This window comes from Mauremys mutica, chromosome 20 (genome assembly GCF_020497125.1).
Source record: "Mauremys mutica isolate MM-2020 ecotype Southern chromosome 20, ASM2049712v1, whole genome shotgun sequence".
NCBI classification, from domain to species: Eukaryota; Metazoa; Chordata; order Testudines; family Geoemydidae; genus Mauremys; species Mauremys mutica.
In genome coordinates, this window is record NC_059091.1 from 3,511,520 (window position 1) to 3,528,408 (window position 16,889).

General features: G+C 56.7%; 1 protein-coding gene across 3 annotated transcripts; it reads right to left on the reverse strand.

Moving 5' to 3' along the window:
* Positions 1-193: 193 nt before the first annotated feature.
* PRIM1 (DNA primase subunit 1) lies at positions 194-16,883 on the reverse strand. Of its 3 annotated transcripts, none has more exons than XM_044995519.1 (13): positions 16,042-16,883; positions 11,810-11,967; positions 8,717-8,823; positions 8,310-8,383; positions 7,537-7,673; positions 7,091-7,149; positions 6,402-6,511; positions 5,631-5,722; positions 4,896-5,013; positions 4,180-4,249; positions 3,316-3,407; positions 1,881-1,979; positions 194-1,111 (listed from the first exon to the last, which is right to left on the reverse strand). In XM_044995519.1, the coding sequence occupies exons 2-13, from the start codon at positions 11,861-11,863 to the stop codon at positions 1,092-1,094; spliced, it is 1,032 nt and encodes a 343-aa protein (XP_044851454.1). In that variant the 5' UTR covers positions 11,864-11,967; positions 16,042-16,883; the 3' UTR covers positions 194-1,091. The 3 variants fall into 3 exon arrangements, with proteins under 3 accessions (XP_044851454.1, XP_044851455.1, XP_044851453.1); XM_044995520.1 differs by lacking the exon at positions 16,042-16,883 and adding an exon at positions 13,484-13,589; XM_044995518.1 differs by lacking the exon at positions 16,042-16,883 and adding an exon at positions 12,664-12,831.
* Positions 16,884-16,889: the final 6 nt, after the last annotated feature.

Below are 16,889 nucleotides of genomic sequence, written 5' to 3' on the forward strand. Positions count from 1 at the left end.
CCTATCTGACCATGAGCCTTTAAAGGCCAAAGGGCTCTGGGAGAACGGGAGTGCCAAGGGGATACTTGCAGGGGGCCTGCACTTTATCCCACTCCTCAGTCATGTTTGTTTCTTTACTTTGATGACTAACCTCAGCATCAGAACACAAGAAGAGAGCAATAAACGAAATGGAAGAGCCAGGGACCCACGTACCTATCGCTCACTGAACCCTTTAATAGTTTTCTTTTTGCATAAAAAAGTACAAAAGAAGGATACACAGAGCGCCTCCTACTGGGCCATCAGACCCAGGCTGCCTGGATCAATTCGACACGCCGAGATAAAGAGCTTGCAAATTAAACCCTGCAGCAGGGAGAGGACTACGCAGGCTGCAGCCAGAAGGGAACGTTAAGCAGGAGGAGGGACAACTGGAGTAGCCTTTGATGTCTGGAATAAGTCAGTCGAGGTCGAAATCTGGAAGAGCTGGGCCCGGGGAACCATTGCTTAGAAATGACAAATCCAACGGCCCAATCTCATGCATCTGGGGCTGCCAGGCAGCTTCTTCCGTTAATAACGGTTTGCCCCAGAGCTCAGGCAGCAGAGTTACCCTGATAGAAAGAAAACCCATGGGTCATTTTTGCAGGCAGCAGCCAGGTGCCAATTCCAGACCCTTGCTTCCTCGGACTCCATCAGCCGATGAGAATTCCTCCCTTCCTCTCGAATCAGCCAGCTGGGATCCCCTCTCTCCTAATTCCCACTTTACCAATGGCTCTTGCTCAGGCAGGTAAAATTCTGCCTTGCCCTTGTGCCGGCAAACAGGGCCGGGTGGGTTAATCCGCCTGCTGTTTGCAGATGAGGGGAGAGGAGGAAGCAGTTCTAATTTCTTGCCAACAATCCACAGCGTAGTCTTCTCCCAGCGCACGCTCCAAGCCCAGGCTCAATGAACATCCAAATCCTCTCTCTCCAGCAGGCAAGACCAGTTGGGTTTCCTTTTCTTGGAAGCCTGCTGGGCAAAGCCTTTAATGCCAAGAAGAATCGCTGGCCCGATCGGAGCTCTTGTAACGGCTGGTTGGACAAACCAGATGTAGATTTCCCCACTGGAGTCACTAGAATCCTCAGAAATCTCCTTGTAAGTCTAAAGGAAAGAAACACGGGATCTTAAACAACAGAGAAAGCTGCACCCGTGGCTTATTATACGTCTGCCTTTCTTTTCCTCTAAGCCAGTGATACTGAGACCTCAGCGGTTTAGGAGCTAAATCAGTGCTCAGCATTACCCAGCAGAGCCACCGCCGTGTGAATTCACTGTTTCATTGACGACAGGTGCTCTATACTCATATTTAACCGCAATGACGGGGAAATATTTAATGTATATATTATTCTCACAGCAAAATGACTAACCAGGTGCTAGTATCTGCTCAACTGCAATCAGTTAATAACACAGCAAAAGCATCCTGATGGAGTAATAATTAAATCCCGGTGTTTTAATACCACGTGCTGCAAAGAGCCGCAGGAGACACACTGAAGAGCTACCCAGTCTGAGCATCGCTGCGGTAAGCAGAAGTTGATGGGCTTTAAGACACACAACCTCTTTGGTTACGTTCTCATTGACCAGAGCAATGCAGTTCATCCCTCAGCTGGTTTAACCAGAGTTAAGAACACCTCTTTTACCTGCAGGGAGGTCACAACCTAAGGGGAGCTGAAGTCACTTTCCAGGGTGACACGGCTAGTGAGTGGCACAGCTGGAATAGAACCCAGGCAGCTGTGCGCTGACCATTGGGCAATATCGCCCCCTCCCACGCTTAGAAGTCAGGACCACATTTCTGCGGGCAGAAGGGAGAGCCCTGAAAGGTTTCAAGCAGCCTGGAAGAGGAGAGGCCCCATCCAGTCCCCTCCTTGGCCCCTACCGCTCTTCTTAAGAAGCTCCCCTTTGCGAGACTTGTCCATTTCCTCCACAAACTGTTCGAAGACTCTCACGTACGGAGCCAAGCTGGTTTTCTTGTAGTCTAAGGGACAAAGAGAGACACGTGCAAAGGATCTGCTGGCCGTACAGAGCGTATGCAACACTTCATGTTACAATCCCTCAAACCTGGGCTCTCAAGGCTCAGTGTATCAAGAGGCAACGTGAATTCAACGTCCATCCAGGCCTGTAGCTTAACTTGGCCTTCATAGTTTCAGCACTGGCTAACTGTATCAGGCATACAGGGGAAATTTCCCCCTGGCATTGCCCACAATGCCGCAGTGGGACACTGCCACCTCAGAATGGCAGTGTTGCCTAGTGGCTAGCACACAGGCTTGCGACTCGGGAGACCCGAGTTCAATTTCCGGCCCTGCCACTGGCCTGCTGGAGTGACTTCGCCTGTGTGTGCCTCAGTTTCCCCATCTGTAAAATGAGGATAACGTGAAAAACGCTACAGAAGAGAAAGGTGTTAATTCTTACTGAAATGCCACTGGGCTCGGCATCAGTTAATTTACACGACTGGGAGTATGCCACATGGGTTTGGAAAAATTCTAACTCTGGGGGCACTTTTTGTCCTACTTTGGAAGCTCATTTTCCAGGTGCAGCATTTCCAGGGGGTGCCTCTCTCCTCCCCTTCGCAAGCTGAAGACCTCTGCTGTGCGCCCTGGAGGAGCTCTGGCTGCTGCATGAAACCGAGCCAGGCCCTCAGCGAAAATATTCTATGGTTGACAATTGGCTCTGGGAGCGAGGGGATCCTGGTTAAGGCTGTCGTGGGACCGCTCTGGGGACTGGAAATACTGACTAGGAAAGAGGGGTATCAACTTTCATGATTGACCGCTGGGTCGACACATAAGCTAGTCCCCCCTGCGCCCAGACGGAGCTGCCATGCCTGACCTCAGTTGTTATAATCATAAAATCACAGACTATCAGGGTTGGAAGGGACCTCAGGAGGTATCTAGTCCAACCCCCTGCTCAAAGCAGGCCCAATCTCCAGATTTTTGCCTCAGATCCCTAAGTGGCCCCCTCAAGGATTGAACTCACAACCCTGGGTTTAGCAGGCCAATGCTCAAGCCACTGAGCTATCCCTCCCCCCTGCCCCTCCATAGTCTTTGTTCTACAATAACACCAATGAAGTTCGGGCCCCACCGGGCCAGGCACTGCACAGACACACAGCGAGAGACAGCCCCGGTCCTCGATAGTTTGCAAGCGAAATAGATGAGACGGGCTGGGAGGGGAAACTGAGGCAGAAAGTGGCACGTGCCCTGCCCATGGGCACAGAGCAAGGTAGAGAACCCAGGTCTCCTGTCCCCTAGACCATGCTCCCGTCCGAGGTCCCATATCAATGTGCTTGAATAAAAGCAGCATCTTTCGTGACTACTCACCCCTGCTGCGGCGTTTGGGTTCCGGCTCTGCCTCGTTTTCCTTCTCTCCGTCTTCCTCCTCGTGAGCCGTGTCCAGTTCACTACAGAGGCAGCTAAGAAAAAGCAGAGTGAGAGTCCTTTACAGCTGGCTACCCAATGCCGCTGGTTAGCTTCCAGCCCCGATCGGCCCCACTGATCAGAGCAGCACAGAGCAGCCTCACGGCACGGCCGCTCGCTCGCGGAGCGCAGACCCGGCCCACTCCGCGTCGGACAGCTCACGCGACAGAGGGGTTCGCTGCCCCGCGGTGTAAAAACCAACAAACCACCCACCTTGCGCCGGTAAATACCTTGGGGGTCTGCACTCATAAGGAGGCTCCATTCCCCCCACGGGCTCCCCGTGTGCCACCCTCCTGTCCCCCCCCACGACAAAGGCTCTGGGTGTCTCCTGTTCTCCACATGCTCGGGGCTGAGTCTCTCGCTGCCCCCTGCTCCATTCCAGGAGCTCTGTGTCTCTTTCGTCTCCCCCGTCCAAAGTACTGTTCCCCCCACCCTCCCTGGATTGGCAGGTGGCCGGGGTGCTCGTTCCCTGACCATAGATCGTGATGTCACAAAGTGGAGGCCGCATGCTAGGAAGGATGAAGTCTCCTCTCCCTCTGGCTCTCCTTGATGGCTGAGCATCTGCCCCACAGGGCAGAGGCTCTGGGCGTCCCCCATTTCCTCTCTCCCCATTTCCTGATCTCCCCCAAAATCAGAAGGGTTCTGCCTGTCAATGCTGCAATCCCAGACTCAACCAGAGGCAGCGTTCGGAAGTGATCATGTTCCACGGCCAGACACGCCCCATCACGCGGAGAGAGAGGTCCCGCAATCCCGGCCCATCACCGGTACCTTATGGTTGGAACGGTGAACGGGTCGAACTGATCCAGCTTCCGCAAATCAATCGGGACCGAAACACGACCTAGGAGAGACAAAACCAGCGTCACTTTACCAGCTGCGTGTTTCCTGTGTCACCCAGAGGCCACAACGAAGCGTCAGGGCCCCTTGGGCTGGCAGCTGCACAAGAAAGAAGCTAGACCACCCTGGCCTAAACAGCTAGCAACCTCGGTGTGCAGCAAGTCTCAGGTGGAGAGAGAGCCAGGGCTGGGACGGGGACAGAAGCAAGTTTAGCACAGCAAGATGCAGTCACAGCTCACCATGAACCCAGGCAGGGGATGGGACCGTCTTTTGGTTGTGTTAGGACAGCACCTAGCTGTCCACAGTATAACGATGCTGGCCAAGGTGTGAGATGAGGAAGGGGCGGTAAACACGGTGTGGATTTCTGGACTGCACAGAGCCCTGGGTCGGCAGGCGGGAGCTGACCGTCAGCTCTCTGGCCGAAAGGGGGCTCGTGGCGCCAGGATCCCCCGTTGCATTAGCCAGGGGAGCGTCTGGCAGGGAACTTGCTCCCCATCCTGGTCTGAAACGAGGAGGGGGCTTCGGGGCGGCTGGCTGAATTTCTCACGCTCGCGCCGGTAAGATTCCCTACCCGCGGAACAGGGATAACACGACCGCCCCGGCCTGCCGGACGCCGGGCCAGCGGATCTACATCGACGTGCGCACGTGACCTGTTTTGGGGTGGACGCTGAACGGGCTCTTCAGTAAGTGGCTGACTCCTTTGCTGACGTTGATGTCCAGCCGCGGAAAGCAGTACTGCAGCATGATCTCCGACTCCGCGTGGGAGGGCTGGGAGCAGACGGACAGTCATGGGCCGGGACGGCTTTTGTGCTACGAGGCCCCATATGCTCCCTGTCTCTGCGCCCTCTACAACCGAGTCCCACCCCGGAGATTCCAGGACGTCACCATCCTAGGTACAGCCAGAGGCCCCGGTTCTGGATGAGAGCCAGCGACCAGGGAATACCCCTCGCCAGGGGGTGCTGTTGGCAGGGCAGGCGCTGCCTATAGCATCCCCATCTGAACGGGGACCAGCGCTGGATTGGGACTCAGAAGCCTGGATTCTATTCCCGGCTCTGCCACTGGCAAATCCCATCACCGCCCCATACCTCAGTTTCCCCATCTGTAAAATGGGAGGGAACGATACCGATCTTTGTCATGCACTTCGAAGTCGACGGATGGAAAGCGTCAGATAAGAGCCAGGCACGGTTATTATTCTAGGGGCGTGCCCAGCTCTGGATACTGCATACAGGGCTGGGGCAGAAGCAGCGCGTACGTTCGATCAGACCCCAGAGCCTGATCCTAAGAGCACTGAAGCCAACGGGGGGGGGGGAAATTGGGCCCGATGACCAACCGTCCCTCACGAGCCTCACCCCTGTCCCCAGCTACGTTCTTGGGCTGTTCCTTACCTTGCATTTCTCCATCTTCTTTTTCAGGAGCTCCCAGCGCTGGACGGAATCATGCTTTTTGGGGAATTCCCGCAGCAGGCTCTCTCGAACCGGTGATCAGCTGTTAAGGGGTTACAAGACTCTCCTAGGGGCCAACCCCCGTCAAGGGAAGGCCAAACTCCAGTATTCCTAAGGCAAGAGCTGCGTCACTCTCCGAACGGCGGTAGCACGGGCACTGGGGCTCTGTTAAGCACCCCCCAGAGACAGACAAAGGCGCCCGGTCTCTGCCCAGGGAGCTTACAACACGGTGTGTCGATCTCACGCACACGCCGTCGTACGTCTCTCGCGCCAAGGGAACGCCGCGAGCTTTTCCCATCTCGGAGAAGTGGGGAAATGCAGCTGGAACCCAGACCTGACCAACCCGCCCGGCTATCGGTCCATTACAATGCGCGTAACGCGACGGCCCCTAGACGCCCTGACCGAGACTGTCCCATGTGCTCTCCGTGAGGGCAGGACAGAACTCTGGGGGTCGATGGGCAGCCCCCACCCCCAGCGGCGTGAAGTGGCCGGAGCTCCCACCAATTACAGGCTCGGCCTGTTGATTTCGCTGCCCCATAGGCTTCCTTGACAGACGTCACCCTTAGAGCCGAGCTGAAGGCACCTCGGCGCATCCCGCACCCAGAGCTAGGCGCACGCCTCTGTCTCAGGCGACCCCAAGAACCAGGACCCTCCAGTTCTTGCCGCCCCACCCCCCCAGCTGCCAAAAGGCCCCCGCGAACAGCCGAAGGATATACTCTGGGACGAGGGCAACCACCTTCTCCCAGCTCTCGCTGCTGCCCAGGATATCCTGGCCCACCAGGGCGTATTCTTCAAAGTACGGCTCCACCAGACTCAGCGAGTTGCTGGGGAAACAAGCGGGGGTGGGGGGAGGACAGGCAGGATGAGAGAGCTAAGGAGCTTGACGAGCTGCACTTTGGCAGAGGAAGGCAACACAATGCCTGGATTTAACCCTGACGCCTCTAACAGCACATGGCGGGCCGGACGCTCTGCTGCTTCCTCCCCGCACATAGGGAGAGGGGGATCTAAGCTGTATTCTGGGACCGGGCAGGATCCTGCCTGGCTCCTGATTAAGTTAGAGCAGCCCCAGGGCTGCTCCAACACACAGTCCTCTCCTTGTGGCCCTCGGGAAGCAGAGATTAGCAATAACTCAGTGTGATCTTGCCACACCCTCACCTGCCTCCTATGCCAGGGGCTGGGCGCAGAGCAGATGCAGAGCCCCTTACGTCTTGCTCCACGCCAGACTGGGGAGGGCCCCAGCGCGGGGGGGCTCCCAGGGAGTCATTCTCACCCACTTTAAGCTGCTCTAAGCGGCACAGAGGGGCCTGAATACAACCGAGACCCAGGCCCAATGAGCAGGGGGCGGCATGCGACTAAGCCAGGCTGATGTACATGAGACGCCATCCAGCGTCACGGCCACTGACCTGATGAACGGGTGAATGGGGTCGGTCAGGTTCACCTTCTTGACGGTTTCGGACCCGCCCTGGGAAGCGAAAGAGGAGACGGTTCGTACAGCTCAACCCCTCCCCTTACCCGGAAAGCAGGCGCTGAGCGAGGAGGGTGGACGATTCCGGCTCGAGGGCACCATCTGCAGAGGACCCTGAACGCTCACAGCTCCAGCTGGGTCCATGCTCCAGATCAACCACAGACGCCCCGGAGGTTAGAGCCCCGCAAGCCTGAGTCTGCAGAGCTGGCCTCAGACTCACTGGATAAAGCTGTTGCTGATACCGCATTGACTGGGGCCAGAGAGGACCTGTGACCGACAGGCCCCGTAGTTGCGCTGCCGTGCTCGGCACAGCCTGGCTTCGGAAGAGAGACGGGACGCAGCCAGTGTCTCAGCCCACCCCCTGCCCCGTCAACTCCCACGCACCTTCACGAGGGTGAGATACTCCACCGTGGCGGCGCGCATGGCGGACGACCACTTCCGGACGGAGTCGTCACACACCCAGCAGTGGACGCCTCGCCGGCCCGAATACACCCACAGGCGGTGCTTCACCCCGAAATCCTCTGCAGGGGGGACACGGAGCAGAGTCAGCGCAGAGCTCGGGTTGGAAACAAGGAGGATTGGACAAGACACGGGTAAAGCTCTGTGGAGCAGAGGTCTTGGCTGCCCTGGGTCCCACACAGGGCCAGGACACGTTGGGTTACGTTCTGGAGTCTGCAAACGGACCCGAGAGAGGCCCTGTTTTATTCTGCATCCCATGTGCCCCACAAGCCCCCCTGCCCCGCCTGGCTTAGCCCGTATCCCTGTTGGCAAACGGGTTAAAACGAGGGGCATCATAAGTGACACCAAGAGCTGGTCAGGAGGCCAGTGCGAACAGGAGCCCGCACGGCTCTCGCCAATATATATGTGGCCTACATATCCCAGCATGCAGTGCTCCATCTCGATCTGCAGTGCACATTGGTCTCTGCGGGTCCCACCGCCACATGCCTGGCAGCTGAAATGGGTCCTGTTTTACACAAGCAGGAGTTGCCAAGGCGGCTCTCAGCCTGGTGGAGTTTGGACTCCCCGGAGAGCGCGGGGGAGACACCACCGCAGACGTTCGAGACACGGCTAGAGAGGAAACGTCAGAGCCCCAACGGTGCCACGCAGACCGGCCGATACAGGGATGTTTGGACCCAAGGGGCGTGGCCGGTACTTGCCCACGAGCGCACGGTCGATGACACGGATCGCGATGGTCATAAGGGTCCAGCACTTGGAGCAGATCTCGGCGGAGCTGAAAGGAGAGCGGCACAGAAGCAAGGCAGGGTAAGCATGAGCCTTCCACAATATAAACACCCCTGCCCTGGCAAGGCTGACCAAGCAGCCACAGGGTCCTGCTGTCAGATCCACGCCCTGTTGCCCACCCCATGGTCACTGTCAGGATGGGAACTCTCTGGAGCAGCACATTTGTGACCTTGGCCCGACCCCGTGCCTCAGTTTCCCCAATCTGTAACATGAAGGTGTCTGCTTCATCTCTTTAGACTGCCAGCTGGTTGGGGCAGGGACTGTCTCACAACACGTCTGTGCTCACTGGGGCTCTCTAGGAGCGGACGGCAAGAGCGAATACCTGCAGCACCTCCGGACGTCATCGTAATCCGTCATGTCTATGTCGAACACCAGCTCCTTCTCCTGAGCCTGGAAGGCGCCCATGTGCACGGTGTTGTGCTGGCTGGGCTGCAGAAGGGGAGGAACGGGTCAGTTTCGATGGCCGGGGATCCCTCCACGTGACCTGCTAAGCCAGCGGCGTTGCGTTCACACGCCACCCGAGTCGCTGCATCGCAAGGCAACAGGGATCGGTTTCGCTACCCTCCCTTGTGGCAGCTGCTGCTAACAGAGGATTTTGTGATGTTCTCCCAGCCCCGGGGGCGAGCATCTCGCCCAGCTCTCGTTCTCTCAGTCGGTGGGGAGGAAGCAGCGTCACGCAGACCCTACGCTGCACCAGGGATCCTGCCTCACAAGTGGCACTTCCCAAACCAGACTCGGAGTCAAGATTCTTGGGTTCTAGTCCCGGCTCTGGGAGGCCAGGAGAGTCAAATGCAGGGGCTGGCTCTCAACTTTTCCAGAGCACTGTCCCCGTCAGGAGTCCGATTTGTCTTGCGGACCCCCAAGTTTCACCTCACTAAAAATTACCAGCTTACAAAAATCAGACATCAAAATACAGAAGTGTCACAGCCCCACTGTTACTGAAACATTGCTGACTTCCTCCTTTTTACCATATAATTCTAAAATAAATCGACTGGAATAGAAATCTTGTACTGACATTTCCGTGCGCGGTATTCAGAGCAGTCTGAACAAGTCATTGTCTGTATGAAATTGTAGTTTGTCCTGACTTCGCTAGGGCTTTTTATGTCGCCTGTTGTAAAACTAGGCAAATCTCTAGATGAGCTGACGCCCCCCCGGAAGACCTCTCGTACCCCCAGGGTATGTGCACCCCTGACAGAGAACAACTGGCCAAATGGTCGGAGCAGAGGGGCTGGGAGTTAGGACTCCTAGGATCTCCTGCTAGTCCCATGGTTGGAGAATATGAATCAGGACTCCTGGGTTCTATCCCAAGCTCCAGGAGTAGTATGGTCAAATGGTTAGAGCAGAGGGCCTGGGAGTCTTTGTTCCTAGGTGTACGACTTTACATTGGTCCCTACTGAAAACACAGTTTGCACGCGTGCAGTGTAGCAAGCAAATCGCTCTGTGTCCGTGACCTGTCCTCTTCATTATTTACCACGCTCCCAACTTGTGTGTCACCTGCCAACTTCGTCAGTGACGACTCGACGTTTCCTTCCAGGTCACGGATAAAAACGTTCAGTGACATAGGGTCAAGAACCAACCCGAGGGACCCCCCTGGAAACGCACCCTCTCAGTGATAATTCCCTATTGACAATTACTATTTGAGTCCCGGCAGTCAGCCAATTTTGAATCCATTTAATACGTGTTGTGTTGATTTAGCATCGTTCTAGTTTCTTAATCAGAATGGCACGTGGTACCAAGTCAAACACCTTGCAGAAGCCGATTACATCAGAGGTTCTCAACCAGGCGTACGCAGGGATCTTCCGGGGGGACGTCAACTCATCTAGAGATTTGCCTGGTTTTACAACAGGCGACATAAAACACACTGGCGAACTCGGGACAAACTAACATTTCATACAGACAATGACTCGATTATACTGCTCTATATACCATACACTGAAACGTTAGTACAATATTTATATCCCAATCGATTTATTTTAGAATTATATGGTAAGAATGAGACAGTCGGGAACAGTGGGGCTGTGACACTTCTGTATTTTTGTCTGATTTTGTAAGCAAGTAGTTTTTAAGTGAGGTGAAACTTGGGGGTGCACCAGACAAATTGGGACTCCGGAAAGGGGGACAGTCATCTGGGAAGGTTGAGAGCCACTAGGTTACATCAACACTATGACCGTTATCAACCAAACTTGCGGTCTCATCGGAAAAAGATCCCAAGCTACTTTGACAAGATCTGTTTTCCACAAACCCACGTTAATTGGCACTAATTATATTATCCTCCTTTAATTCTTCATCTATCAAGTCCCGTATCAGCAGCTCCATTATATTACCTGGGAACGAGGTCAGGGCTATAATTAACGAGGTCATCCCTTTTCCCATGTTAGCCACATCCCTCTCTACCTCAGTTTCTCCATCAATAAAGAAAAACGATAAGCCACCTCGGTAACCTGCCCGTCTACACTCCAGGCGCTAGAGCGGCACAGCTAACCTGCTGTAAACTCATCATGTAGCCCAGAGGTTCCCAAACTTTAACAACCTACGAACCCCTTTCACTAAAATGTCAAGTCTCGCGAACCCCCCCTCTTAAAAATGAATATTTCCTGGGATTTTCTCCTTTACCTGAGTATAAATTATAAAAGCAGTGATCTTGGAAATATAAAATTTGGTTTTGTAACATGCTATTATTAATTATTATTTATCTTTACAGTATTTTTATTACGTTATGAAAACGGCAACACTCTTCCAAGATCTCACTTTTGTAGCGTGCATCACTCAGAATAGCCTGTTCTAAGACAAGGCTCCTATGTTCCATCAAGGAGCATCAGATGTGAAACAGCAGGAAGGGATTTAAGAAGCCAACTCAGAGAGTTCCTCCTACACAAGCATTCAGGTCTTGAGCAGTCCAGGCAAACAACTCACGTTACAACAAAGCTTAAACTTGTTCTTCATCATAATTTAAAAAACACGACTAGCTGCCTATTTAATTTTAAAAACAGCAAAAAAATATCCACCTCCCTATTTCTTTTGAGTCTTGAAGTTTAAATCTCCTCAGCGTGATAGATGCGCTTGCTTTGATCTGCTTAGCTCTTGGAAGTCCAGGGGCTCCGGGCTGCTGGCCCCGTGCTGTCTGGGGTCCCTAGGGACAGCTCTGGCAGCCATAAGGGAATTTTCCCCCCCGAGAACCCCCTGTAACATTTTACGAAGCCCAGTTTGGGAACCACTGGTGCAGACGCAAGGAACTCCACTTCCCCGAGTGACGGTAGCATTCGTCCGTCCACCAAGCTGGATCTACCCCCTGGGCTAGGCTGGCAGAGCTGAGGGGCTCAGGGGGTGGATTTTTAGACCCTGGAGCTCCATCGCTATATTGATGTATGTTTTACGTGTAGACCGGACAATACCGGATCTCTCAGTCCGGACTCACCCGGTGCGAATACACGGCTCCCACGTCGATCTTGTAGGGGTTCATCTTCTGCATCTCTCTCTCCAGCTCCTGGGGGCTGTTGAAGGACTGGTACCGCACGTAGATGTCATCGCGCAGCGTGAAGGAGAACTCCCGCCGCTGGAAGTAATTCTTCACCACTGCAAGGGAACCGGCATCGAATCGAGCTGCACCTGGACTGTTTGTACATGAACATCTCCCTGGGGCGCTCACCCCCCGCCCCGCCCCGATCTAATCGCCCTCAGGCCTCACCAACAGCCCCCCGTCTCCTAGCTTGGGGCTCCCCCCACACGCAGCTCCTCACCCCTTAGATCCCCTCCTTCCCTGCCGCCCCCAGAAGGGTCCCAACTTCAGGACCTGGGCCGTTTAGAATCACTCCCTTTTACACTTCCCCATCCTGCTCCCTGCCCCCATCTCCCCCCCACTGTACATGCTCCCTCCTCCCTCAAATTCCCCCCCGCCCCGGGCATGGACCCTCCCCCCTGTGCACATGCCCCCCCCACCCTGTGCATGCATCCCCATCTCCCTATGCATGCACCCCATCGTCCCATGCGTGCACCCCCACACCCCATGCACCACTCCGCTGCCTGTATGCATACCCACACCCCGTGCACCCCCTATGCACCCCCACACCCCATGCACCCCCCGCCGCCCCCTGTGTGCACCCCCATCTCCCAGTGCATGCACCCCCACACCCCCATGCACCCCCCATCTCGCCGTGCACCCCCCATGCACCCCACGCCGCCCCGTGCGTGCACCCCCATCTCCCTGTGCACCCCCACACCCCGTGCACCCCCCCGTCTCTCCCCCGGCGGCCCCCCCGCGCTGCCGCTCACCCCCGCCGTAGCTGAGCCAGCGCCCGTAGGGCCCGTAGGGGAAGAGGCGGCGGTAGTAGAGCGGCAGCAGGTCGGGCAGGGAGCCCGGCTCGAACCCGGCCATGGCCCGCGGGGCGCCGGGGCAGGGAGCGGGCGCGGGCGGCGCGCGCGGGAACCGGCTCGGCCGCGGCGCACGTGGGCAGGGTGGGGCCGGGCCGGGCCGGCTGGGAGCTGTAGTCCGGGGGGGCGGGGCCTCTCTCCGCGCCCCGCCCCCCCCCCGGGCATTGCAAAGCCCCGGGCTCCCCGTGCAGCTCAGCGCGAGCCTGGGGGGCTGCTGCGCCCTGCAACCCACCCGCAGAGCCCTGACTTCAGGGGTGGCCCCCCGGGACCCCAGCGCGCCCCCTGCCACGCCAGCGCCCTCACCCCAGTCCCAGCACGGGCCCCGGCGGTGCCAACCAGCCCCCTGCGTACAGGGCCGTGCGCAGAGCCCCCTGCATGGCCAGGCCAGCGCCCTGCACTCCTGCAATGCCAAGCCCCACGTCACACTGCACCCCCCCGCCCCGCTGCGATGCCAGGCCGCTCGCTCCCTGGAAGGGCCACCCCCTCCCCACATACACAGCCCTCCACCCCGGCCACCGCCACGCAGCACGCGCATCGTGCGGGGGATGGAACGGGAGCGGCCGTGTGTCAGAGGCCCTGTACTGATCACGTGTCGTGGAGATCCTCCGCCATCTCACGGGGTCAGGGCCTGCGCTCCTCTATTACCATATTGCTTCTCCGCCTCCCACCTATCTATGCTTCGGCTCCGCATTCGCTAAGCACAGAGCGATGCTGTTGTCACCTTGCAGTCTGTGGCCATGAAGCCTTGGCAGGGGGTGTCCAGAAATCAATCATTGATTGAAGGCCGGGGCCCAGTCGATCCTGTCCCTGCTTTTCCGGGGGCTGCAAAGGCGGAAACTGCTTCCCCGGCCTCCCTCCAGCCCAGCCTCCCTCGCTAACAGGCTGGCAGAAACGAATGCACCCCCCTGGCTGGTGAACCGCTGGGGGAAAGTTGATATTTGCTGGACCTTGGGGCAGTTAATTATTCATTTCCCCATCGACAGGGAAGGTGCTGAGATTCCACAGAGGGCTGGTTGCTGGGGGCCGAGCGGACACAGTCCAACGCTGATCCTGAAATTCACGTGGCTACTGCAGATTTCCACCTCCCCCCGACCCCCGTCTCCAAAACGTCCAATAGGAACAAGGGAGAGATTTAGGGTCTGCGGGACAAGGACAATATGCTACGGCCACTACAAACCCTCCTGCTTCAGGGCATGAACTGGCTTCTAATATCAGGGGTCAGGAGGAAACAGTCTCTGGGAGACCCTGATCCCAGCTGCCCCCCACAGGGCCTCTTGCACCTGCCTCTGGCACAGCTGGGGCTGGCCCCGAGCAGAGCTGGGGAATTAAAGGCTGCCCTGGTCTCATCCACCTGGCTGTGTCTGGGACAAAAGATTGGGGCGGCTTCCCTCTGCTTCCTGTCCCCTGCTTTGGAACGGATGCTTCACCGTTTGTCTCATCGGCTTAGACTGGGAGCTCATGAGGGCAGGGGCTGCTCGCTGTGTGTCTGGCTAGCACCCGTAGGGTGACCAGATGTCCTGATTTTATAGGGACAGTCCGGATTTTTGGATCTGTTTCTTATATAGGCGCCTATTATCCCCCACCCCCATCCCAATTTTTCACATTTGCTGTCTGGTCACCCTAAGCACCCATCGTAGGGCCCTGTGCAGCACCTGGCACAATACGGTCCCGATCTCAGTCAGGGGGATCCATGCAACGCCTGGCAAGATGGGACCCTGATCGTAGTTCAGGGAGGCAGGGGGGCGAGAAGGTCTGTGCAGCACCAGGCATGCAACCCAGACCAGTGGGGGGCTGTGTCCCCCCTGTCCTGCAACCTGGGGTGCGGTGCAAGGCCTTGCTCCACCTGGACTGCTCACAACCAGCCACCAGCCTGCAGGTCACTCCCGGGTGTGTGACCGCAGCCCGCCAGGCCCAGCTTGGCTCTCACCAGCCTGGGTTACACGGCAGGGTGATCTCAACGCACTCCCAGTCCCGGACTTCCCCACACACACCCCTGAAATGTACGTCCTGTGCTGCCCAGCCCTCTCCTGGACAGTGTGAATGCGGGAGGTCTGTTATTCCTTCAAGGGAATAATATACAGCAGCTCGTCACCTGAAAGAGTTACCCGGACACCTCAGCGTAAACACACTGGCTTAGGTAAACCAAGTTGATTACAAAGCGAGACGCTTGAAGTGAGTACGAGCACCGAGGCATAAAAAAAATCAGAAATGGCTACAAGAGAAATAAAGATAAAACACGTCCTAGTGCCGAACGTAACACACTGTATTAGCTACAAGCGGAATTCGTCACCACACGCCTCCAGTGCATGGTCACACTGACCAAGCTCTTCGAGTCAGGCCCTGTCCCCCAGAGTCCAACAGCTGTTTCCTTGCTCTTCTCAGCAGCAGAGAATGAGACGGGCAGGGAAAGAGAGAGGGGTCCCTTGAGGCGTTTCCCCCTCCTTTTTATCGTTTACGTCCACCCTCTTGAAGAACGTTGCCAGCTGAGAACCAGGGGACAAAGCGTCTATGTGGAAGGATGTTCCCTGCTGTTTTTTTTTCACCTGCATATGCTTACATGCAAGTTTCCTTCCTTCCCCCTTTGTGCTTGATGACTCTGTTTACTGCTTAAATGGAAATGAAGGCAAACACCCGTTCTTCTGCTCAGGACAGACCCGCTTGCTGGCTTCTGCCTGGGCACGGCTGTGGGGTTTGGGCCTTGTGCGGGGAAAGCGTCTCGCTTCACATCCAGTGCTGCCAAGCTAACGATCAGCAAAGGATGAGTTTCCAAGCGATACCTCCCCAGGCGTCCCTTGTACAAGGACGGTTACGCTGGCGTGCCGGGGGTGAAAACAGGGGTGGATTCCATCCTGTGTGGGGAGGGCTGCGCAGTGCCAGACACAATGGGGCCCCCATCTCGGTTGGGGGGGGTCCGTCTAGCGCCCGGCACACTGGGGCCCTAATCTGAGGGAAGCCCCATAATCCCGGATGTTCCCTTTTGTCTCTAGACACACTCATTCCAGCTAGTCTAATGGCTCACCCACACTTCCCCGGCCTGGCGACGGACTAGGCTTCGATACCCCCAGTCTGAGCACCCAGGGACTCAGCGCCGCTGGGATTTCATGGGCTGATTTTTCTGAATCCCTTCTGGGGCCAGATCAAACTGACAAGACCCCTTTGTTTAACCACAGGCAGAACCTTGCCCCCTGGCCTTTCCATGCACCGCCCCCATCCAGCGCTCAGCCGCCTGCCCGGGACCTCTGCCCAGCTCCGCTCCGTGGGGCGTGGCATGTTCCTCACCTTCGCTGTGTCCGTCCAGTCCGAAGGCTGCAGAGCAGGCGGACCAGGCGGGAGCTGGCGCCCGAGGCAAGCGGAGACCTTGTTCGCAGGTAGCTGGTTGTAGGCTTGGTGGGAGCAAAGCGGCTGGCCTGGTGTCCTCGTTAGTGATGGATACAGGGAAGGGTAGGGGGCAGGGGCTGGCTCAGGGCTGCTGGCTGAGGCAGATTTCAAACGCAACGTGAACCGTTGTCTGCAGGCTGGCACGACTGCTACCTAGGGGGAATCAAACGGGTGGGTTCTCCCCTGGCTGGCCTCTCGTCCCGGCGTTTACCTCCATGCCCAGCGGCTGTAACCCGGCCCCAGTTGGGATCTCGTACCGTTTGACGCTGGTGGCAATGGGGGCACGAAGCAGGAGCGAGCTGGATCCCAGGGGGTGAATTTAGCAGGGCTCGGCGTGTCGGCAGCAGGGCTCTTGGGGAAATTAGACTCCAGCGGCCCAGTGGGAGTTGCTGGGTGCTGAGCGCAATTGAAAATACGGCCCGTGTTCAGAACACATTGCGGGGAGCTGAGAGCTCTGGAAAATCTGGCTCTGTCACCCTCCAACCCTGTCTTTTTCTGGTTAAAGACACGTTTTATGTCCATAAGGAGTTTCATTCTAAAATCCCAGGCACTGTGTCTTTTAAAGTCCCACTTGTATTAGATGCATTGGGCCGTGGTGCTCCTGAATCCTGTGGCTGCTGCAGGCAGGTGTCTAAGCACTCCTTTGTTGCTCTGCACTGTTAAGCAGCTGCTCCGACCCACCCCAGAGCTGGCTGCATTTCAGTGCAAGTCTTGCCCATCGGGTGTTGGTTTGTTTGCAGTGCGGGAGG